Source organism: Morchella sextelata (genome assembly GCF_020137385.1).
Source record: "Morchella sextelata strain SCLS chromosome Unknown scls_2, whole genome shotgun sequence".
Taxonomy (NCBI): domain Eukaryota; kingdom Fungi; phylum Ascomycota; class Pezizomycetes; order Pezizales; family Morchellaceae; genus Morchella; species Morchella sextelata.
This window is the reverse complement of record NW_025408617.1, coordinates 1,197,813-1,223,108: the sequence shown is the minus strand read 5'-3', so window position 1 is coordinate 1,223,108 and position 25,296 is coordinate 1,197,813. Positions and strand designations below refer to the sequence as shown.

At 44.1% G+C, this 25,296-nt stretch overlaps 4 protein-coding genes across 4 annotated transcripts; 1 reads left to right on the top strand and 3 right to left on the bottom strand.

The window, feature by feature from the left end:
- Nucleotides 1-708: 708 nt before the first annotated feature.
- On the bottom strand, nucleotides 709-3,436 carry H6S33_005574 (uncharacterized protein; the record flags this gene model as incomplete). The annotated part of the gene is made up of 4 exons (XM_044836934.1): nucleotides 709-826; nucleotides 879-1,363; nucleotides 1,420-2,751; nucleotides 2,807-3,436. 4 exons carry the CDS (start codon nucleotides 3,434-3,436, stop codon nucleotides 709-711), a joined length of 2,565 nt encoding a protein of 854 aa, XP_044698883.1.
- A 2,720-nt stretch (nucleotides 3,437-6,156) lies between these two features.
- Nucleotides 6,157-6,462, bottom strand: H6S33_005573 (uncharacterized protein; the record flags this gene model as incomplete). The annotated part of the gene is made up of 1 exon (XM_044836933.1): nucleotides 6,157-6,462. One exon carries the CDS (start codon nucleotides 6,460-6,462, stop codon nucleotides 6,157-6,159), a length of 306 nt encoding a protein of 101 aa, XP_044698882.1.
- A 1,947-nt stretch (nucleotides 6,463-8,409) lies between these two features.
- On the bottom strand, nucleotides 8,410-13,414 carry H6S33_005572 (uncharacterized protein; the record flags this gene model as incomplete). Its single annotated transcript, XM_044836932.1, has 6 exons — nucleotides 8,410-8,501; nucleotides 8,557-9,951; nucleotides 10,010-10,347; nucleotides 10,414-12,642; nucleotides 12,695-12,835; nucleotides 12,903-13,414. The coding sequence occupies 6 exons, from the start codon at nucleotides 13,412-13,414 to the stop codon at nucleotides 8,410-8,412; spliced, it is 4,707 nt and encodes a 1,568-aa protein (XP_044698881.1).
- An 8,082-nt stretch (nucleotides 13,415-21,496) lies between these two features.
- H6S33_005571 (uncharacterized protein) lies at nucleotides 21,497-23,441 on the top strand (the record flags this gene model as incomplete). The annotated part of the gene is made up of 7 exons (XM_044836931.1): nucleotides 21,497-21,629; nucleotides 21,691-21,902; nucleotides 21,964-22,536; nucleotides 22,602-22,880; nucleotides 22,942-22,981; nucleotides 23,037-23,109; nucleotides 23,171-23,441. 7 exons carry the CDS (start codon nucleotides 21,497-21,499, stop codon nucleotides 23,439-23,441), a joined length of 1,581 nt encoding a protein of 526 aa, XP_044698880.1.
- Between the last annotated feature and the right edge of the window lie 1,855 nt (nucleotides 23,442-25,296).

Below are 25,296 nucleotides of genomic sequence, written 5' to 3'. Positions count from 1 at the left end.
ATCTTTTTGCCGGTTATAGGGGAGTCCGAGTGAGTACGTGGTTGAACGCCCCGTTTAATGACGTCTAGCTAGGTCTCTGTGGATCACATCTTATCACTCGTCACACTATTCGTTCGGCCATCATCTAGCCGACCGAGGCTTAGATGGGGCTTGTCGCCGCTAGTGCACAACCACCACTACGACCACCACCACCACGCGCACGCGTACGTACACCAAAACCACAAAAAGAAAAACACAAACACAAAGCTCCGGCTCCGAAGAGTCTGGCACGGGCGTATCAGTAAGGCACAACTGATTCCACACCCAGTGTAACTGTAGCTGCTCATGAGTCTGGGTGCATGGCCCTTTGGATTTTGCGCGTGTGGAATATATATACCCCCAAACTATCCCGAAAATGTAGGCCTGGGCTAGATTCGATTTCCCATCGGTTGTTCGACTTAGCCTAGGTATAACAAAAGTTTATAAGGACACATAGGAAGCAGGACATTCTATATCACGTATGATATCAAATAATCACCTACAATTGGTAAAATCACTGACAACATCTTGAGATTACATAGATCTGGCAATATTTGAGACACAAATCTCCAAAATAAATAGGTAAAAATTATTTGCCCAAGATTTAATCCAAGGATCTTTTTAAAAAAGAAAATCACCCAACCCAAACACCAAACCCATAGACAAACGAAAATTCTGTGCTGCGCTTCATCAACTCTGATTATGATGGTCTAGCAATCTATTGACTGCACCGCACATGATCTTCAACAATGTTTCATCATCTCTACCATCCTTATCGGGGTCGTAAGGTGTTGTATCGACCATATCCCTGAAATTTTATTTAGCTTGCAGTAACATAACTTTGGGAAGGATCTATCTACCTCACTCCATGTTTTCTCCAAAGGTCATCATCGAGCTCTCCGAATATTTCCCGAGCTTGCTCATCACTTCCAATTAAGGCAAACTGAACGCCAACCTGACGTGCAGGCGCCATGATATCGTCAAGCTTCCGGGCACAATTGATAATAGGATCATTAGGGCTTTCAATAGCTGTAATGTCTCCATTCGTGATAACGATCAGGTTGAGTCGTTTAGTTGTTCGATCGGTATTGAATTGAGCAATGTAATTCAAGAGAGTTGTTTCGAGACGAAGGGTTAAAGGCGATGATCCAATAGGTTTGACCGATTGAAACGTTTCATATACTTTTTTCGTTTTGGCTTTAGTGACGGAAATTTCAGAGTCGGTGAAATAGAGATCCACCCCATCAGTGTCGTAGTGGGATGCAAGATCAATGAATCGGTAAAGAGCTAGCGCAACATCATTCCAGTGGTTACTCATAGACTCGGAGTTGTCGATCAAAAATACCTGTATATCGTAAGTCATCCCTAACTGGACAAGGATGTGAGGGGTGTTAAACTTACTGTATCGAATTCTTTCAAGTAACCGAAAGGGTTTTTCCCTTTGAGACTCTTTTTAACGAACCCAGGCACTTTATAGATAAGCGGTGGTGGCCCAGTGGTCTTCGGTTGGTCCCTATATCTAGAATCTTGTATGTCAAGATTGTAAATGCGGAGACCTTGAGGTGTCGATGAACGCTCCTCCCCCGAGTCTGACCCATTAATTTGCGAGCTATTCACCATGAGGGTGTGTTTTCTCTCTGGGCTTTGGCTTCGATTCCCCTGAATTAAATTGCTCAGCATGGGACTCACTATCGACTGGATAGGACTTGGTTGATCTGATGGCAGAGATAAAGGTTCTGGTGGTGTTGGTGGAAGATAAGCTTGGGTTTGCTCCGGGATCTCGGTGATATCACGGCTAATGACAAATTCTTTGCGAGGGCTCCGGAGTTCTCGAGGATCTCGCGGGTCTCCGGGGTCAGTGAAAACTGCCCTAGGGGTAGGTTCTTCGTAACCCTTTCTCTTCCTTTCTTTTTCTAAGATACGTGAGAACTTTTCATCCACGGCATTGGCGCGCGGGCGTCGTTGGGCCGGAGTTAACATCTCTTCAATAAGGCCCAATATTTCGACAATAAATGGGTCGTGCTCCGCGTATAGCCTTAACTCATCGAACCATTCTAGGACGCCTTTACAGACTGTATCATCTTTGTAAAAATAGTCCAAGCTGATGCCATCGACGTAAGACTGTTTCCTCTTCAGCCAAAATTCGTGAATACCTGTTGCCCCACGAAGTGCAAATGTTACCACTTCACTGAATATACAGCCCAATGACCAGATATCCGATAAACGCCCAGCTTTACCATTTGCCTTGCACTCTGGTGCGTAATATGTAGACTCTCCCAATATCCATTCGGTATTTGAGACAGGGCCCTGCTCCTTGAATATAGCTAAGCCAAGATCTGAGATCATGAAGATATCTCCCATTTTCAAAATATTTTTTGGCTTGAGATCTCTATGATATCCAATCTGGGAAACATCATAGCCCTCGTCCAGGTCAAAAGTAATTTTACAATCGTGGATTGTATCTAGAGCCGATACGAGCTTTGATATCTCTGTAAAAAGGTCGTACATCTCTCTAGGCGTTTGTGGAGGGGTTCCGCGTTGAAAATACATATCCAGATCGCAATCAGCTCGAGGAAATATAAAGTTGTATTTATCTTTGTATTTGTAGCTTCCCAATAAGGGCACGATATTTGGATGTCTTGAGTGGAGAATCTTCAACGCATTCTTTTCAAGTTCGAATAACATGCTGTCCGTGATGTCATCAAGCACTAGCTCTTTGCGAGCGAAAATAGGCTATCCTCAGACATAAGCTCCTCAATCCTTTGTATGTGGAAGAATATACCATTACCTTCTCGCCTCTCCAAAAGGAAACCATATCGGAGTCATAATAGTCCGAGTGGATCTCGACTTCGTATATTCTTCCAAATGCGCCCTTCGCTTTATTTATCGGCTGGTCTTTGATGAATGGTAGTATCCACTGGTCGCCAAACTCCCTTTCTATTCCCTTATAGAATCGGATCGCGAGAAAAGAATATTGCTTATCCAAGAAATCAGAGTTCTCGAGGTGGGGATCGATATCCCTCAGCTGACTTGGAGAGAGCGGGAGGCTCATATCTCCGCGTCCGCGGTTCAGGAAGCTCATGATATATTTCTCCCTCCCAATAAACACCAAAAGTGCAAGAATCTTCCGGTTACCATAGACATCTGGAAGCCTCTTATAGTCGATGAAATGAAATGAACTTCGCTTCCGGGCTTCTGGTTGATGTGGTGGGTTAGAGAGTCGTATTGGTTCTGGATCTGACTGCTCACGGTTGGGCTGTAAGTTATCATGAACAATCTCGTTAAATACGTGTCTTATAGTGTCCGGTGTCATCAACTTGTAGAATTCCCCCTCGGGTATGAACTCTCGCCATGCAGCGTTCTTGACGACGATGTTTCGTAGCGCATCATGAAGTTGCCTTACATGAAAACCGGTCATAGGTGCGTGCGGGAAGGAGTCCTATCTTTCTACTTTCTGTGGTGGTAGCTAGACGTGGAGGGGACGTAGTGAGGTTAAGTTAGAGCTCGCGAATCAGCGGGTTCAATCTTATAAAAATTGAATCTCGAATAATTGCCTGAGGCAGAGAGGTAGCTGCGTGGGATAAGATGGAAGCGGGGCTGCTCCGTCGCCAGTTGCGCGACATGCATGGGCCTTGCTTCTAAGCCTCTTTCAACCCAGCTTTATAATCAAAATCAATGTGCCGCAAAGACATGAAACTTTGAGGCTCTTGGAATAGATTTATATAATAATTATGAGAATACATGTAGATATAGGCAGTTGTCAAAAATTCCGTTCCTTGGATAAGTACCTTCTGCATCCATATATGTGCTTGTAGAATACAAGACGGAGCTGAGTCCGTGCCGCTCAGCCTAGGCCTTACGATTTAAGCCTCATATACATACATTTAATTAATTTACTTCAAACAATTGCTAGATGCATATTCCTTTGTACAATTGTCTTCACGGGCTTCAACCTTAAAAGCTTCCTAGTGATCAGCAATGAGCATAGACAACTAAGTCTCGCTCTTCATCTCGCTCTTCATCTCGCCTGAAACCCCTGAAAGCTATTTTCTCATGTAGAGTCTCAAGCCACCGTATTTGGGCGCTTATTGCTTTCGTCCTTACATGTATCTATCTTTGATAATGAGACCTTAGGTAATTAACATTAACGTTGTGCCTGTATTAGCGTAGCGGCGGAAGACAAGCGCCAAGCCTCGTTTGATCGTGAAATCTGTAAGGCGTCTATCGAATATTTAGACCCGGATCCTCGGTTGTATCCGCCAAGATTTATTGCATACAGGAGGCGAAAGATATGGGATATACGGTGAAATGAAGAAGCGCACATGCATGTATATATAGAATGGGAGATACCTCAGAGATTTTTTGCTTGATCAGTGAAATTGACCTTTACGCTTGACACTGTGGGTTGTGGCGGTGGGGTGAGTTTTGAGATATTTATATACAGTTCTTGGACGTAAATCATCGTTTTCGCGCCAAAACACACCAAAATTGGCCACCTCCCTAGGCTTCAATTGTCATCTAAACACCATGAAACTTTCAGGATAGTAATATAGGTACTTTAAAAGAACATATGCTCTGAGCTATAATTCTTTTCATCAAATATGTGGGAAGTTGTGGCTTTTAATTTGGGATTTGGCCAAATTTTGCCAAGACCCCATACAAATTCGAGGTCTTGGCACATTTTCTGAGAACAACCGAACAAAATGTTCTGCCATCCATGCTACAATGAATATTTTTGGAATTTAATACTACCAGATGATTCTCCTAACCTTTACTGATTGGTATAAGTTATATCTTAAAATAGTGGGTTCTGGGGCTATTTGAAAATGGCTGCACATGTGGTTTTGGCGTTTTTTGGTGTGGTTTTGCTTCGCAGCGATGATTTACGTCCAGGCAGTGTATATACATGTATTTTTAGCTATATATGAAGTACATGTGCTTCTACAGCTAGGTATTATAATCCGCTCTATTGATGTTTTCTATGTTCCAAACTCATCTCTAACAAAATTTAACAGACCGGACAACCGACATGAGCTTGTGTAATTAATTCCTAGCAACGTGCCGACAAGTCAGTGAAAGCGAGAATCTAGAAATTATTCCTAAGAAAAACAGTGCCACCGCTATATTTGCTACGTGTAGAAACCAAACGAATGGATGATAATCCTATTTCACCTCTGGTCTTCGAGCGCAGAGAGGCAACTAGCTTCAGTTCCAAGCTTCAGCCGGTAATCTCTTTGCGGTTACCGGCAATGCTAATGCTTGATTTCACGTCGACGACACTTCAGCATTCGGCATCTTTTGGCGAGTGATAGTCTATGATCACACTCATCAGCCCGTATGGGTATATGTAATGTCACATTCGTCGCACATGGCCGGCCAGTTTATACTTTGGACATAAATATGTACACAATAGAATTTGGATTCAGGCTTGGACTCGGATGGGAGCTCTATACAGGTTTGCTATTACATGTATGTAGATGCATTACATTTGCAGTACCGGAATCGAAATTCGAAAGACGGATGACATTGCCCCGGAATGTACTACATGTGACACCATACCGTTGTACTGCACTAGTGATACACAGTACGTACTATATGTGTTGATACGATTAACTTTGCTAAACGAAGGGTTTGAAATCCTCATAGAATGCCGTATCACTGTAAACACACCCCCTCCTCCGCTTCCAAACTCTCACTACTGTAGCTCTCTGAACTTTTCACTATAACCATCTCGGGAAGTCATAGTCATACAAGAGTCTCACATGAATTTGTTCAATTTATGGCCCACAAGAATAGCTCGACCCTGGATGCCTAGCTAACACTCCGGCTTGAATATCACCGTGCGAGATAAAAGAGATTCTATGAAGTGGATTCTATTCCACCCAAGGAAGAAGGGTTGGATGAGATTAAGTTACACATTCATGTCAAATTCATTTTATTTCGTTTCGTTTCTATTTACCACCACAGTAATTGACTTGATATTCGAACGCGCCAACAAGAAAGTCTCGGACCAAAACCAAAGAGCTCACTCAACCAGTTATCACAGGAGGTTTCATATTCGTCCTATCAAACCATCAGCAAATAATATCCGTGGGTCTGACTGATTCCATAATCTTACCTTGATAGTCTTTTGAGTGCTCATGCCAGTGTTGTAGTTACGGAAGTGGGCTCAACAGTAGCATCTGTGACTGGGCAATTCGGTGGGTGGAATACCGGGATTGTGCCTCCACACTGTGGATCGAGGAAACACCCGCCGTAGGTGTGGCCGCAGGAGTCGATGTAATCAACACAGCGACTGAAGCTGCAAGTGGCGGTGGAGGTGAAGGTGGTGGTACTGGGAGGGCTGGTGATTGTAGGGGAGGGTGCTTCGGTAGGGGCCGGGGCTGCTTGAGCAGTTTGGATATAGAAAGCACCCAAGGCGAGAGCGAGAGAGAGGAAATGCATTATGGATGTATAGCTTGGTTGAGTATATGGCTTGGTTGAATGTATGGCTTAGTTGAGACTTGAAGCTGTAGTGATGGAGATAGGATATGGGGGGAGGTACGGAATATATAAAGCTTTCGAATCCATGGTTTGAACTAAGTACTTGCCGATTAGCCTGATATCTCTACACTCCTTCGTTTGACAGCTGAGGTACCATAAATGAGTACCAGGATCACACTATGTACGCGTCGGCCATACTTACAAGCGGAACTTCTGCGGTCCTGCGCTCCGAGCTGCGGGCGTTTGGATAACGGCAACTTCATGTCGAAGGATCGTCGCTTTCCCTCTGGGGGGACCAATATCGATACAGTTTGAAGCGAAGGTGGTAGTACAAACGTTTACTACATGTATGTGATAGTCGTTTTATATATTAACTACAAAACATCTACGACACTGGGTATCCATCACCTCTGCAGAAACTGCTGAATTTGCACCAGGTTACATGTATCCAACGTAAAAGCTCTGTATTACCCCATATTTTCATCTGGTGGCTTACTGGTACCAAACCAAGTACTTGCACACCAGAAAGCCAGATGGCTTGGGGTTGAATAAATGTTGGTACACCTGCTTATTACGGCTATAATACAAGCATCGCAAAAAGCTTAACCATGCCAAGAAGTAGATAGCTACACCCCATGAAACTCCCAATCAGGCCACCACCTCACTTGGCCCCCAAACCCCAGGGGCATGTAATCCAGGGACCGACTGCAGATACGGGGCGCAAGCACATTCCACCACCATGTTTTGTCAACACACATCCTTGCTAACGGTGGAATATGCAGAATTTATTGCCGATCCCATGATTTCAAGGCCTATCGTCCTATGCTATATACATGTATCTAGCCGATAGCATGGTGGATACCTTCCCGGGCTCCGGCGTGCCTACTGGTGATTAGTTTTTGAAACCCGGATATCCGATCGTGCACACATATTAGCTGGAGGTGGTAATGTTGTTTCTAACATGGGAGATTCTAAAGATTATTAAGTATTGTGTACATCAGTTGATGAGTTAATTCCCCGTCATGTCGAAGGCTGCAATTCTGTTGCATGGCAGGCCGGGATCCAAGCCATGGATTATCACTCGTCAGATATCTTGGCGTTTCCCTGTCTACGACTTGCCGCATTGCCGCCTCGCCTCGATGCAGAGTATAGGGTGAAGGATGGTATCAACAAAGACGGGGGGGCGATAATAACTACATCATAATACTGAAATACCCATATAGACATAGATAAACGTCTACTTATTATAAGCACAAGGCAGTTCTACGCGAGGAAGAGCGTCTTTCCTACTTTACAGGTCTGTCTCCTCGCCCCAAAAAGTAACCGTGGAATAATTAGAACAAGCTTTACTATCGCAGCCGAATTATCTTTCCACTCCATGTCGAAATATGATTATTCTTACGCCTGACGGCCTAATCATAAATGTGTCACTTGACCGGATGCGGAAATTGTGATATAAAAACCGCACAAAAGTGTCCATGGCTAGTTGACCTGTCACGGATCACATCTAGAATTAGTGGAAGATCGATCAGGAGGAGTGATTGATCAATCCTATAGGTTTCATATCATGACTTCCCTATCAGGTTTAAATATCATATTATCTCCAGACCTAATGGTCTAAGGGGTAAATGGTTCGTATGAGCAAATATAACAACGAATATTTTTTCTCAAAGCATAATCTTCAAACATAGGAGTGAATTTCGTCTATATAGGTATATATCTCATTCATATATCGTCCCCGTGAATACATCTATAAACCCTTCATAATTACCAGAAACTGAAACAATAGGTATGTCCGCTTGATAGGCTCATTCTACATAAGAAATGAGAAACAAACTATAAAGATACAGGGTCGTAAAAAGAAATCGACTACAAAGGAAACAAAAGGGAGCGACTTAAGCTAATAACTTAAGAGCTTTTCCACCACCTCTTCTTCTCTGGCTTTCCGTAACCCTCTTCTGAAACATTCGCATTACCAACAATTGTCAAAAATACTTGGTCTAGAAAATTCATTAGCCGTCATATTCATCAATTGGGAAAGAAGAGGAAACATACCAAGTGTACTCTGGCTGACACTATAAAATTCCAGCCCTAATCCTTCCTTGCCCTTCTCCAACGCCTTGAAGACCCTATTAACTCCCCTAGAATTTCCTTTCCTCGCCATTCCTTCAACTCCCTCATCGTCAGCTTCCGCCTCATCTTCCTCCGCATCAATTGGCACAGAGAACCTCATCTGCCCATGGAAACTCCTATCCTCAACCCTGGCGCCTGTAAATCTTGTCAGAACCCAACCCTTGAGCCTCTCCATTTCCTCAGGTGTGCTCGCGGGTGCGGATCTTAGGACAAGGTGAACATGATATCCATCACCCCATCTTCGGCGTAGCTGATCTCCAGTTCCCATGGCAAGCATGCTCTTTGCAAGGATACCAGCTCGAGAGGCGAGGGCATCGGCTTCTTCCATGGAGTGGGTAGTGAGTACAAGAGACCGGCCGCGAGTTACACCAGCGAGAGTCTTCCACATTATACGTTTGCTAGCAGCATCCATACCGGAAGAGGGCTCATCAAGAAGAAGAACGGTCGGATTGCCCATCAACGCGATACCAAGAGAGAGTTTCCGCTTATTACCACCAGACAGGTTTTCTGCCATTCGTTTCTTAAATGCCTCGAGTCCAACAGCCTTTATAACCTGCGCGACATTGTGCTCAACATCCTCAACGCCACGAACACGTGCATAGAAGCGGAGATGCTCTTCGACAGTCATACGATCCATAGCATCGAATTGCGGACACACACCGAGATGCGACCTAGCAGCGGGACGATTTCCGGTAACAGAGATATTCTCAACAAAGATATCACCAGTATTAGGGACCATGTCGCCACGAATCATGTTGATAGTAGTGGTTTTCCCTGCGCCGTTAGGTCCAAGAAGCGCAAATACCTCTCCTCGGGGCACACCAAAAGTAACATCGTCGACAGCAGTTACTTTCTTCCCAAACGTTTTGGTAATATGCATAACACGTAGTCCATCATTTGACGAGTCCACTCGTCTCATTTCATCACCGATGAATTTCTTTTCACCTCCAAGAGTACCTACTTCTTGTTCTTCCTCGTTGGCATCTTTTGTTTTGACTGTACGTGATCCAAATCGGAGTCTAAAACGGCCACTATCCCACCAGAGAAGCGTGCAAAAGAGGAAGATAGACTGTAAGATGAGATAGGTAATTGGACCACCATAGAGTGTCATTCCGCCAGGGTTGCCTGCATACTGTTCTCCACGACAGGAGACAGAGAAGATGTTCAGCGCAACAAAAACCGCGCGGGTAAAGTTTGAAATTGGTGAGATAGCCGCAATCGCAAAGTGCACAATGTTCAACTGCTCATCGATTTTTGAGGTCGGCGCATAGGTGAAAACTGACATCACCGCGATGAAGTAGAGCAAGAACATCACAGCTACAAGTATCGCGAGTTAAAAATCATCGCCCGTCGTCGTGCAAGTGGGAACACTAACCTTGACCACCGGCAACAAATGCGAACGCACTCAATTGACTCTTCGCCACCAAAGACACATTATATGCCAAGAGTATACTTGCAATCCCATACAACACAATCACCAAAAATAGATATCCGAAGTTATACCAAATATCCCCAGTAGAAGTTACCATAATGATACTTGCGATAACGCTTACGATGAGAATAAAGACGAAATCAAAGAGGAGATATGCAAGCCACAATGGTAAAGCCCTGACACCATTGGAATAATGTAATGCGCGAACATTTCGAATACGTTCGAGGGTCGGGTAAAGCGCGAAAAATGCTGGAAATACGGAAAAAACAAGACCGGTATAACTGTAAAGTTACCCTAAGTTAGCATACATGTAGGCACTTGAATCTAAGCGCAAAGGAGGGAATTACACTAGAAATTGGAGTGTCAATCCCTGTTCCGGTCTCCACGGAATATCAAACTCTGCGTAACTAGCTGAAACTCGCTGTCCAAATACCAGATTGTTCACAACGTTTTGTACAATCATTGAATTTCTAATGCCTCTGTTCCCCAGGTAAGCATAGGTAGCCTGTGTATCACTGTTGTTGTTTATGAAAAATCCTCCAGGGCTAACATCCGAATAATTGGTCCGAATATACTGGGTAAAGTCGGGAAATGTATTGACAAAGCTGATATTTGCATCGTTGAAAGTTACGGTTATCCCATTAGAGGAGGAGGAATCCCCCTCGATATAACTTGATATATTGAAACCCGAAATTGCTTCACGGGGGCCTAGAACGATGTTGAGATCGACATCAAAGGTCAGGCTGTAGGTATCACCGCGGGAAATAGTATCCGCATTTGAGCAAGTGGCCCGATCATAACCCTTCAGAAAGATCATAGTCACCCCAACCGCTATGATTGGTATCACTGTTGCTGCGAAAATCGGAAAATAATTTCTCCGAAGAATAGTGAGTCTTTTGCGAAACATAACGAAGGTTTGTTTAACGATGCCAAGTCTCTTCCCAGGGAACAGCTCCACTCCATCATCTCCCTCGCCTTGAGCCTCTTTTGCGTCTTTTTGAAGTCCACTTGTTTCCTCTGCAACTTTCAAGAAGACATCTTCGATTGTTGGCCCATTGACAGTATAATCTACTGTCCCTTGGGCTTCGAGTGCATCCACAACTCTACCAGCTGCAGAAGAATCGGGAACGTTGTAGACAGTTTGGTCGTATAATCTTTTTGTTGGAACACCTTCTAGTTCTGGACCATCACAAGTTGGAAGATGAACTCTATATCCACCCCCAAGGCGATTTTTAAGCTCCACAGCACTACCGCGGCACTTCAATGTCCCACGACTCAGTACCGCAATATCATCAGCCAGCAGATCAGCCTCGTCCAAAAAGTGCGTAGTAAGAATAATTGTCCTCTCGCCCCGTGCACGAAGAATGATATCCCAAATCTTCCTCCTACTCAGAGGATCAAGACCAGATGACACTTCATCAATAGCGCAGATGTTTGAGCCACCAGTAAACATAATCGCGAGTTGCAATTTCCTTTTCTGACCGCCCGACAGGTTTCGACTGAAGGCTCGCTTCTTTGGTGTTAGGTCACATTCAGCAATAAGTCGTGCAAGTTCCTCTTTCGTGTCGCCTGATGATTTAAGTTTGTTCCAGTATCGCACATGCTCTTCAACTGTAAGTTCGTCCCAGAACACGTTCTTTTGAGGACAGATTCCTATATGACCATTGCCACCGGCATTAATCAAGATTTCACCTTCCGTGACCTTGGATAAACCGGAAATGGCCTCAAGAGTGGTGGTCTTCCCAGATCCATTAGCACCAAGGAGCACGAGAACTTGTCCTTGGCGGATATTCAGGTCAAGTCTATCAACCGCTGTAACAGTCTCTTTCCTCCCACCCGAGAGGATGTTACCGATGAAACTTGGGACGTATCGTTTTGTGAACCCTCTCAACTCGACAGCATTAGCTGGATCAGTTGTAGGCTTATGGTCGCTACCGCTAGTGCTATAGAGCGATTTCTCAACCAGAGCTCCAAGGATTATATAGCCAATGCCTTGAACGATCAGAAATACAAACAGGGCAATACCGGGCAGGTTTGATTCCTGGTTAGGTGGTGCCCGAAGTAACGATGCTCCCTGACGCTCTTTCTCAAATCGACCCAGTAGTACAGCCATGAACACGAAATTGCATGAAGGAAACAGCAAACCAAGCACTGCAACAGCCCCAGTAGAAGACTTGTTCAGAACCTGTGCGATGATACCAAAGATAAGAGTTACGATGGTTGTTGATATTCCCGAGAGTTGAGCGCGCTTGAAGAACGATGAGGCGAATATTGACCATGATGCGCAAGCCCATCCCGTGAGGAGATACCATACAATAATTATTCCAATATTTGTATTCGCAAACACACCATTTCCGATTGTAAAACCCATGACTACCCAACCAGCGATATAGAGTGATGAAAACGACAGATGGTAGGATATCAGACGGGCAGCTTTGGAAACACCCATTGCTTCGAGAAGGGTAGAAATACCGCGTTCCCGCTCCGTGGCCTGGAACCCAGTATGGTGGTAGATGATACCAACATGACTGAGAAAAATGGCGATTGAAATATAGTCGGTGATAGCAGTCATGTAACTAAGGCATGATCAGCTTTTATCCATAATATAGCAGTACAAATAATCCTTACCGGACACGAATTTGCTCATCTCGCTCCTCAGAAGTCATGTCGGTATACATGTACTCATCTATTTGCACGTTATCAGCGCTCCCTGAGTTAGCCCGGCTAGCAATAGCTTTATCAAGCGCTAGCTGAAGTGGGAGTAGAAATCTATTCCAAATCATTAGCATATTATATCAACCCTAACCCTGTCCACACCTCCGAGGAGGAAACCTACTCTTGTGCAGGATTATCATGGTTCTCAGTATTAATCCTCCCGTAGTCAAAGGATGAGTCCCCTCTAAGGGTATAATTCCAAATTCCACCTCGCTCCGGAGATCCATTGAAAACCACAGCAGCAAAACAGTCCGAGGAACCGCGGAGACTCTGTTTGCACTCCTGTTGCAGACCTCTCAATGGATCACTGATCGTTACAACATTTCTTCCCGCACTTCTAAGTGGCGTAAGTAATCCATCAACTAGGTCTTGCACCTCTCCTCCGAGATCGTTGGTGACAAAGACAAGCTTGAGATCCGGGTGGGCCGAGAGAGCGTTGCTCAGGTCTCTCACATGTGCAGGCGTACCGACACCGTACGTAGCTGGTGGAATGAATAAATTACGAGCATAGGAGATGAATGCGGTGAAGATAACCGGGAGAAGAAATGCACGAAAGAAGGTTGAGAACCATCGCCGAAGGAGCGTTATTCGGAGGGTCTTTTTGTGCAAGGTGAATACCTGTCGACCCAACATGGTGACCGGTGGCGATCAAGGAGATCTGAAGGATTTCGACAATAAATAGCTAGTTAATTGTTTGTTGTTAGTTTTTGAAAACGAGTGATATCAAACTTTGGTTGCTAGCCAGATCCAGAAGTCAAAAACGAATGTGGGGAGCCAGTTGATATATAAAGCATGAATCTCAGACAGTTGCACACGAAGAAGCCTTGCTATCCCAAGGCGTAGAGATTGGGGTAGGCACTGACCTGCTGACGCAGCTCTTTTGCAGTGTCTGATTGGACAATAGGCCGGCTATATGGCAATCCTATCTTCCTCTGGTGGGAGCGGAGAATGAAAGTAATGGGGGGAGGAGAGGAAGAAGGTTAAGAAGTTAACAACGAGCGTATGAAATGAATTGGCCTTGAGAATCAATCAATCACAGCATTGGCATCCAACGGAAGTGGTTCCGTAACAAGCCCTGCTAGGCTTGGGTGTCAAGGGACGAAGAGGCGTGTATGTAATGGATGATGCTGTGGATGAAATGAGTGACCAGGAATTTGATGCTACGTTAAGTGATTCTCGTAGGCTGTGATCCCTATGATACTGCTTGAATATTAGTCCGTGTGCTTATTGTACTCTAGATATGATCTACATGTAGTTATAACCGATCAAACGTAACTAGCTGTTACAGAGTAACTTACAGATGTACATCGTTCCTTTTAATTTTCCGAAGTAAAGTATGAAGGTGAAGGGAGATGGTGACTCTCTTGACGATGCACCCTGATAATAAACTACTAGCAGGATCGCGGCTCAGGTAGCCCGCGTGAATCCCAGTACATCTCCCTGTTAGGAAACTCAGACGTCCCGAAACACCACCCATCTCTTTTAACCTCACCTCACCTTTCGTTTAACCGACTGAGGGCTACGCCGTCGTACAGGGCTGTGTTTAATCGTGACAGGTTACACAGCACCACTTTCTTTGTTCAAGAGAGCAAAGCAAGGGCATTTAGAACATCTTGGTACGTATCATGCTTAAAGTACTGGAGCAAGGATGACGCGTTCATTTATTAGATAGCGGAGCTCCGGGCACCGCAATAGCGTTTTTTTATGTAAAAAAAATACCAAAAACCGCCCTAAACCAACTCTCCTCACAGTTTCGAGAAGCATGGAAAGCATTTGTGTATCTTCTTGGCGTCATAGGAGAATTAAGGTTAATCTTACCGGGAGTAAATTCTCCCGGGTCCTTAAGAAAAAAAAAAAAAAGGTCTAACCTAGCGCTAAGCGTACTAACGTAGTGAGGCTTGTTGGTCGGAGTCTCCGAGTGGCCATCTTGGCGTTGTTCGTACTCGCTAAGGTTTTCTATTTTACTAATGTGCACATTCTCAAGAGAGGCAGACAGTCCACAAACCTATCCTATCGCCTACGTCTTTACCAATCCCCACGCCAGGAGAGAATAGTGGCGTAGTGCTTGCTTTACGCAGTTGCACATTTGCATGTAGGTACAGAGAATCTTCGATAGAATCACTGTGCTGCATATTTCAGTATCCTCGATCTTTTCACCTCAAAACGATGAGCGAATACTGCTTTACAGACCGCGATATGTTATGAGAATTAATGCATGTTATCAAATCCTCAAACAACTCGTTTTCCAATATATTCGTAGATGCACGCATAACTAACGGTGATAAAAAGTAGACCTATCAAACAACCGTATTTCTAAAATATCTCGATAAAGAAAAAGCATTATGCATCTGAATCTTCATGAGTCAATCAACGGTTTTTGACTTACGTATACAGCATCATGTTATAAAAAGAATTGGAGAAATAGCTGTTCCTGAAAAGTGTGCACATCCTAGACTAATCAACCATCAGGGGCTAAAGTACCCAGTCTGCCTTGCTCCATTTCACCGAATTCGTGTATGGTAGGATAGTGCGGTAGAAACAAGCTTTGATGAACGAGGGGCAGTTGGTTAATTGTGGGTTAGGTGAACTTAGTACTCACACCAAATTTGGACAAGTAACCTTAGTAGGTAAGGCGTTCTGAGGAGAGCATGATGATAAGATCTTTCTTATTTGCTTTTTGTAGCCCTGCAACAATATCTGATTTGGGTGAGGTTGGCAACTGACGAAATCGTGAAGTAGATTTGTTCCCATTTTACTGCGTATGTACCGTCAGGGTTACCGGAGCACCTCCCGTGGATCATCGACGCGGCTATAATAGTTGCAGACAATCTTCTTTCTAGGATGGCTCATAAAATCAGAATCCCACTCCCAATCTCATTGCCGCCATTGACCTGGATTCCTCTTGAATGGATGCCGACCATTCACTGCGCCACGAGTGATTCAACTAGTTGCTTATCCTCTTGCCGCGCTGCCCATTAAATACGAGCTACAGATTTTGACCGTAGCAACAGTACGAACAATGTTTGTGCTGACGATGTCATAGCGCACTCGCAATGGAGATCCTAGTTCAAAAAGCTACATGTACACACTTATAGGTTTTCCTGAACACTCCGCTCATATCTAGCGCCGACTAAAACAATTTTTATTTGCGCTTATTGACTACATGTATTATTTAGAATCTATTTAAAGGGACGTCTCGTACCCGTATATCTGAAGTTCTAATTCTACACGTGCTCTTCCTTAAAGGCGCGTAAATATAGCTATCGAAGAACACCGGTAGATCTAAACCGAGTGATTTTGCATGATTGCCTAGCTGCACATGGTAGAGATACAGGTACTCTAGTTCTAACAAAGTTAATACCTTGTGAGATCGCCTCCCTGAACCGTGCAAGAGCATACCAATGTTTTGGTGAAATACGAAGAAACAATCTAAGGAATGCCACATATGTGATTTTCGTGGACACGTCAGCCTTGCTGGTCGATAACGATATACCAAGAGCTTCACCCCCTTTTGTATGATATGATCATATGACTGGTTTGGTGGTACCGCTTGAACTTTATTGTTTACTCACCAGAGTGCTGTTCAGACAAGAGTTAGAACATGCATCATATTTCCACAGTTGGGAATATAGAAACTATCGAATTTTTAGCAGAAGCCCATCATATGGAGCCAGGCCCTGATGGCTTCGAGCCTAACTACGGTTATCCTTCGAACACATGGCATGGGCGTGAGACAAGTAGCATGTGCACTGGATATCTTCATTCTACCCAACACTTCACGCCCAAGTCCCCGCCTATCTCCAATCAGACCTATCACTTTCATCTTTACTATGAGTCGACGGTTTCACTAGCTGCCTTGCCGACCCTCCTATCTTCCATCAACCTGGGATCGAGGTCGATGGGCACCCGCCTTAGACCCTTAAGCATTTATCAGTCCAGGGGGGGGGTGCCGTGCGCAACGAATTAGACGAAGGAAATTCATGTTATGTATTTCGATCCAGTCACAGGACGGTTATGTACTTCGGCATCTGCAGGTTTTGTACACCATCGATTAACCTAGGGTCCGGAAGAGAGTTCCTAGTTTATTGCCTCCAAGAGGGGCTTGAAAAAGCAAAATTTTCAATGTGTGAACACTTTTATGGATCGGAAAAGTTACGTAGTACTTGATACCTGATTGGTGGTGTATTTGTTTTGAATCTAAGGTTGCGGGTATGCACTATAGCTATAGGAGCCCGAGGCTTCTTCGTCAGGGGCTTCTTTTGCCGCTGCGTTTAATATCGGGGAATAAAAGATGGGAATGAAGGTCAGACATCAAAGAAGACTTTGTGACATGGGTGATTGATAACCGCTTGCTGGCGCCTTATAGTCTTGAGAGTGTCTGCAGCTCCGACTGAGGGGGTAGGTTTTGCAGCATGCATGCACGTCACCGGTTTATTTCAAAGATCAGAGCAATCACAGGGTCTATGACGGTGTCGGGGTTCGAATTCGTTAATTCGGCCTCCGGGACAACAGGGTCTGGTAACCATGAAATTTGAATTTAAAGCTACCGACCCGCAGATCCATAAACTGCCAGGGTATATAAGCTTAAGTTGCATTAATAACCAGCTTTGAGTTACGGGATGGATTTGCAACATTTTTAACGCCTATATACCAAGTGAAAGCATTGGAGCCTGCCGCCGCGTGTTCACCTGTGGGTGTTGGGCTATCGAGTGAGAACTTGTGAAGCCATACGGGTCTTGGCAACCAACATTTCTCTCGATGTGACAGTAACGGGGTTTTCAGCCCCGAAAAAGTTCTGTATGGACTCAATACTCTGCTGAAAAGGATTTTTGACCCCCTTAAACGAAGAGTCACAACTTGCGTGTGCTCATTGCTGTCACTAGAACTTGGTGTCAGCAGGGAAATGGTAAGAAACCGCCCTTCCTGTGATAATAAGATTGGATCTTATGTCATCTTTTTAAATGGCACTTTCTTGGTCCCCTTAGAAGCAGCAGCGTGTGATTCACGAGGATGCTCGAGGCGAGTAGAGGCAAGTGCCTCGAGGTGCCTCTGCCGCGTATGGTCTATGCCTTTGCTTGCTCATGCAAAGAGGGGTGATGCCTCGAGGTGCTCGAGCTGGCTCGAGGCAGATAATTACTATGTTTAGATCTGTCAAAATTGCATTTATTGTGATACTGGTATGCAAATGTAGGGAAAACTTCTAATGTTCCTATCGGAAATATCAACCCTACTGAATATATGCCACTAATACTATGATTGCCTAAACTTCGAGCAGTTCGAGGCGAGGAAGATGGTTTGCCTCGAGTATGCTCGCCTCGTCGACCCCCATGCCTTGAGCTCTCTCGAGGCAGAGGCCTCGAGGCGAGGTCTCGAGCGCCAATGCCTCGTGGGCTGCACTAGAAGCAGCGAAACTCATGCATTTTAGAATCCCCCTGGAGTCAAATTATACATCCCATATTAATTTCATCAATCCTTAAATTTCCTCCTTTCACATTAATAGAAAAACCTATCTACACTAAGCTTATCACATCGTACTAAGGCTTAATTAAGCCAGCAAAATGGGGATACAACAATGCACCTTTTTTCACCTCAAGACTCCATATCTCCAAAATGCTTAGGCCACAGAAAACATTCATAGCAGTTCTAGAGGCCTGTCCGAGCCAGGGTGGTTGTGGTTGTGAAGATGATAATGCATACTCCACTGATATTTAATAGTGCATTGAAGTACAGGGTCCACATGAGCATACGGCGTTCAACACGTAAGTTCCGGGAATTGGCTGGTTAATGTGTTCTGTGCACGCTATATATATAGCCACCACACTACATATCTCCTGAATTATAACCCACTCTACAGACAAGGTAAACCTCTTAAACCGAGTAGCTCAAACTCCTCTTGGAGGGTCCTACCTGTGTAGCCAAAAGTACACGCGTACGGTGGGGTATCTCTGCCTTATCGACCATAACCCCGGAGATAAGGTGATCTCTCCACGATATAAAACTTATATCATTCTTGGCTGTAGATTAGAGTGCACACCATATCAGGAAGGGCGAGTTAGAACCTACTAGCAGTTATCTACGAAAATAGCATAGCTCTAACCTTAATTAACATGAAAACCATATTTTATTTAATGTCTTGACGTAGTATCATAGCAGGAAGGCTGTATGTACCTAATGGATCGATCAAGTAAAACTAATGGTCAGGAGATATCGAGTGAGAGTCTATGACGCGGGCTCGGCGGAATTTTGCAACGTATTATGACTTAAAGGGGAAATACATCGTGGGAAGTTGCACCCGTAGGTCAATATTGAGCTCAGAGGGGATGGTTTCTTTGGAGAAGATTTAGCTATAAAGCTGGGATGAGATCAATTGGCACAAGGTCAGTTTATTTTCGCTTAAAAACAAGGAATCGAATTAATCAGTATTAATATGGTTCAACATTGGTTTTTTTCCCTCCTCCCCCCTTTTTTTTTGGTTAAACAGCTGAGAACCCCCTTCTATTCTCCTGCAAGTTACATTATATATATGCCCAGAGATATAGTTTTCTATGCTAATGTTGGGAAAATATATTAAAGACTAAAAGTTAGCATAACCTAGGCCTGCATAGATACTTGTATATAGCTGCATATAGTAAATTCAGAAGCTGGTTCCTACGGGAGCGGAGGAGCTAGGGGGGAGAGAGACTCATCGACCGAGTATCGCGCCTTGTATATAGATGTACTGGCTGCCGCACCAAAGCTTCTCATAAGCACCAGTACCGGTCGACCGCTCTCTCTTGAGAGAGATGGCACGGTCGAATCCGGCCACACATCCCTTTAGAATGAGACTTGTTTTGGTACGTTTCACTGTGATCTTAGGAAACCCATACAGGCTACATATATACCTACATGTATCTTGCAACCTTTCACGTTTCTGGGTGAAATGCAATTCTTCCCTGACCTCCGTGGGGCCCGAGGTCGATCCTGCAGGATCATCTTCGTGGAGGCTTTGGTATAGCGTGGATGAGATCCCGAGGGTTATTACCAAGAGGGCGGGGTTATATAATTATGTTGAGTGATTATTAATGATTTGGAGCTGTGTGATACTTCATGATTCAATACTGAACTGATACAGCGAATTTTCATGACCCTGATACCCCTTTAATCTTCTTGTATGGTCCAGAATATATATGGGAGCCGGGGGGGGAGGGTTGAGTATCACTACGATGATTAAAATCATTACTGGTAGATCTAGAGTCCAGATAGAGTAGGTTCTTTCTTTCATTTTATAAAACATATGTTTTTCATTAATACTAAGCCGTTCCTTTTTCCCATTAGCTCCCAGATTGATAGGAGTTTGAGGGGGTCAGGTGTGGAGGTGGGGATATAGGACGTTAGATCTTTTGGGCCTAGCGCTGCCGCCTATGTCGGGGGCGTGATGGTACCAGTGCTGTTCGACGTTCTTTGGCCGTTCAGATTCTTAGCTGGAGACTTACCAAGGCTAACGGTGGTTTGCATGGATAAGTGTTTTTCCGCTTTAGCTCTCTCTACTCGCAAGGCGTTTCGTCTGGCCAGGACACCTTCTTTCCGCGACCAAACATCTAGTGAGCGGTTTAACAACTACCGATTTCCTTAAGACTGTGTGGTGCATGCAGGTTGCATGACATATAAAGTAGGTATCATTTCCGGTTCCAGGCTTGAGAATACAAGCATTCCCAATGTTTGGGACTATTCCCGCTAGACTATGTAGGCCAAGTACTTTTAACGCATACACATGACTTTAGAACTTTACGCTTCGTGTCAGGATTCAACACGCTCGTTGCTAAAAGGACTGTTGAGTAGGTACGAACTTTATAGGTTCTCCAACTACAGTACAGTAACTGTAGATACTACGAAAACTGACTGCTACTTAGACATCAGTAGAGTCAATTGTGGAGGAGCTTGGACACTATGATCGGCTATCTGGATATGCATATCATATCTCTCGCTTCCCCGGAATCCCGGAAATGCAGCTGGATAGGCTGTACCTACTCCAATTCATTTGCAGTGCATGAAATTAATTACTAATACATGTACCTCAAGTTTGGTCCTGCACAACTTTTGATATGTACCTATTCTATCCTCACAGCGCCGCACATAATTAGCACCATGGCCACTACAGGTATATAATAATATTTAAGTAAATTAGGTCAGAGCTTTTTTATTTCGTTTCCTGGTCAAGATCATCAACAGTTTGAAATGAATTACTAACAAGCAACAAACAGTATATTAATTCAGAGGAAAACCCCAACTAGATATACCAGTCTCAGCTCGGCTCGCTTCAATAACTACCGAGTAATTTTTAATCTCGGGGATACCCTAAGCCAAGAAATATGTCTTGGCAATCCCCGCAAAGTAACCCACGGCCAGTGTTCTCTGTATGGATTTTTCGATTCGAATTTCCTATACCCGACTCTCTCTCGATTCGAATTCCCCAGATTTTCGCTTTTAAATCACTGCAATTCAAAGCTAATCGGCTAATATTCGGCACGCGATCCGGACTGCTAACTTCTTGCTTTCATTTGACGCGATTGAGTTAAAAGATGACTCCTTCTCTTTCAGAGTACTTTCTTGCTCTCTGATCTGCGACTACTATGGTCTTTATAAAGAAAGCTGAAAGGATAAGAATTCCGTTACTTCGAATGCCTCACATACAGACAAATTTCACAACAACTCTACGAGGCATAGCTGCACCACAAGATGGCGCCAAGAGAAACATCAGAAGAAGATATACCTACACCTCCCCAGGTGAAGGGATGGAGAATCTTCACAATTGCGTTCTTAGCTTGTATGGGAGCTTGTATGTTCGGGTACAACCTGGGAGTCATTGGAGGTGGGCTATACTTTATCCATTGATCTATATCGTTTTGTATCTGACTCACAGGGCTGCTCAGGATGTATCACGCTTCCAAATTTCCATGAAGAATTCCACCTCCCTCCTACAGGGACGGAAGAGTACAACTTTATTGTAGCAAATATTGTTTCTTGCTTTCAGGGAGGAACGTTCTTTGGTGCCCTTATGGGCTATCCATTAACTGAACGCTTTGGCCGCATACCGACCTTACGAGTTGCATCATTGATATTCATTGTTGGCTCAGCCATGCAGGTAAGCAATTACCGGTGCACCTACGACTATTCAATTATTTAAGTACTAACTCTATCATAAGACATGGGCAAATGGGTCATTGGGATTGATGTATGCTGGTCGGTTTATTGCCGGCCTCGGAATTGGTGGAACTTCTTTACTTATCCCCCTCTACCTCTCCGAGATATCACCACCGTCAATTCGCGGACTTTTAGTCGGCATGCACGAGATTCTTAACCAGATTTCATCTTGCGGTGGCTTCTGGGTTAATTATGGAACTCTCCCACTATCGGGATCTAATCAATGGAGAATACCTCTCGCTATTCAGGTCGTGCCTGGAGGCCTATTGTTTTTAGCATGCTTTATTATCCCCGAGTCACCGAGATTTCTCATCAGGAAAGAACGTTTTGAGGAAGCAGGGAAAGTCTTGGGTAGGATTAGAAATCTGCCATTGGAGCATGAGTACTTGAGGAGGGAATTTTTATCGATCAAGAACCAGGCTGCAATGGAGAAGATCGAGGGGACAGAAGCTAATGCTAACGGGAAAGGACTTTCGAGAATATTTGGGCCAGGTGATTTGAAAAGATTGGGGGTTGGAATTTTGATGATGGTTGCACAGCAATGCACCGGTGTTAACGCAATGAACTATTATTCAGTATGTATCGGTCATTCTAGTGTTGATGTATTATTTATTTGGGTAGGAAACTAACAAATGTTTAGCCTTCTATATTTAAAAGCATCGGATTTGGTGGTACAAACGTCACATTGTTTGCAACCGGCATATACGCGATTGTCAAATCGATTGCGACACTTTTATCATTGATGTTCTTTATCGATCGTACCGGTCGGCGTAAGCTCTTATTTATCGGTGCCGGTGGTGCATCCCTGTCTATGTGGTATATTGGAGCTTATATCATCGCTGCCAAAGTGGATCCAGACCATCCACAAAACAGAAATGCAGCGGCGTGGATCGGGATTGTGATGGTCTATATTTATGCGGTGAGTACTGAAATAGAGATGATAATTTCAAGGATGATTATTAATGTCTTTGGGGCTCTAGATGTTTTTCTCCATTGCGTGGAACGCAATTCCTTGGATCTGTAAGTCGCCCAATTCTAAAAATGACGGCTTGCGTGTTTTTAACATGAGTCCCAGACTGCTCCGAGATTTTCCCAGGCCGTATACGTGCTCTCTGCGTTTCGGTTACTACTGCAACTCAATGGCTAGGGTAATTTCCGACTTCATAATTTCTCAGCTTAGCTGTACTCTGCTAATAATTCTACCCATAGGCAATTCGTCATTGCTCGCGCAACTCCCTACATGATATCAAACATAGGTGGCGGGACATATATGTTCTTTGCCTCATGTATGGTGGTTATTATCGGGTGGGTGTACTTCTTTGTTCCAGAAACGAAAGGAAGAACACTGGAGAGTATGGATGAATTGTTTGGAGTGGATAGAACAGTCGCTGCTGTTAGAGCTCAGGCAAAGGTTGATGAAATGAACGAGAAGAAGGAGACGGAGGTTGAGAAGAAAATGGAGGCAATGGAGGTCGTTTGATCCAGATCCTCCCTTCTCTTAACTGGACCATGGAATCGGTGTTGGGGAAAGATTTTTATCATGAGTTTATGATTCTTAACTACTAATTTATGCTTCAGTAATTGAATTTAATGCAATAGATGGGAAAATCAACATGCTTACAGTCTTTATTGCTTATGGGCCAAAGACTTCTGCTGGCCTAAAGATATTAATACGGGTAGATATTTTCGAGATATATGAGCAGATGTCTGTTGTGACACAATTGATCATATCTGGCCATTACCACTTGTGCTGCAAAGATCTGCGCGTGGTGTAGCAGGTCTTCTTGATTATATGTTAGACGAAATATAACATGTGAAAGAGATAGCTCATTCGCGTACGCGTATAAGATCTAGATCATTTTGTAACTTCCATTCATCGGGAATCACTCGGCCATCTTAGTCAGTGGAACCGAAGTGCATGGCTAAGGGAGATTGCATGTATTTTACGTACAAGTATGTAGAATACGCACTCTAACTCTTTGACTTGAATCATTGAATCCCACGATTTAGAGTAGGTACGTGAATATGGCATTCACTCCTGCTCTAGATAGTAGATCCGGATTCGTTTGAGCCAAGAATCCCATGAGTGCACCAACGGCGATCCTCCGTACATGGTGATCCCGCATCGCTGGCGCCATGGCTGCAAGGTGTGAGTTGATACTCTATTTGTTGTCTTGATTTGTTTCAGTATATTAAGGTTGATCAGGACCTCATGACTTTGATAGGTCACTTCGGGGATGATCCTGCACCACTTTGTAGATGTAGGTAGGCATGGGTTACTGTCCGATTGGTGAGGTTCGGCTACATACGCACAGCCGCCCCAAATCTCAACTCATCCATCCCACGATGAGTCTACGAAAGTGTTGATCCCTTATCCATAGAGTACCGGGTGTGCACGTTAAATACCGAGACGCCTTGAAGGATTGGTTGATTTTGTATGAGAACCGCCCATGGTAACCAAAAGCAGCCAATGAATTTTGGCCTTGGCTTCAAAATTTATATGGTGGAAAAAAATACCGAGACGTTTTATCTATCTTCACTTAAAAATTCAAATATTTTCCTAAAAATACAAAAAATAACCACTGAATAGCCCTTGCTCACAGGTTCATCTGAGTACTGATTCGAAGTTATCAAAGAAGTTTTGGTGGGGTTCGAAAAGAACAGGAGTAGAAAAGAACAGGAGTAGAAAAGAACAGGAGTAGAAAAGAACAGGAGTAGAAAAGAGGTTGAGGAGGTTGCGTTGCAAAAGCTACGGGGCAGACTGTCCAAATACCTGCTTGGCTGCCAAGTGTCATTTTAATTATATCAGCCCAATCAGATTCCTTTACAAACCCTCACTTTTTAAAATTCCCCAAAAAGGGGTTCTCAGTACTTACCCTCAACCCCCGGTACATTATCGATCACTTGTATATAGTAAACTTTGGACGCAAAATACATGTACCTAAAGTACATGTATTTTGGATACCCCGGCATCTTTGCAAAAAGAGGAGATACTCACAGGAAGGAGATACATACTTCCAAATATTATGGACCTTTCTTTCTTTTTCTCAAATCCAGCGCCTTCCATCCAATATGATAGCGCCGATCCGTGTGACCATAGTGAAGGACATATGATGCATACTGCACAGCTAGGGCCCACGGTAAGGCTCCAGAATATATATATTTGCCCCACCCCCTTGCAATGTGTCTTTCCTACATTTTAGCAGTAACAGACCGAGTTCTTCATGTGAGTTTCCTCCACTTCCCCCCTGGGCGACCTTTACTAATTTATGGCCGCAGTTTGATACCAAAGCTTCTAGAGGATACACTAGGTATAAATACTAGCATAGACTCCC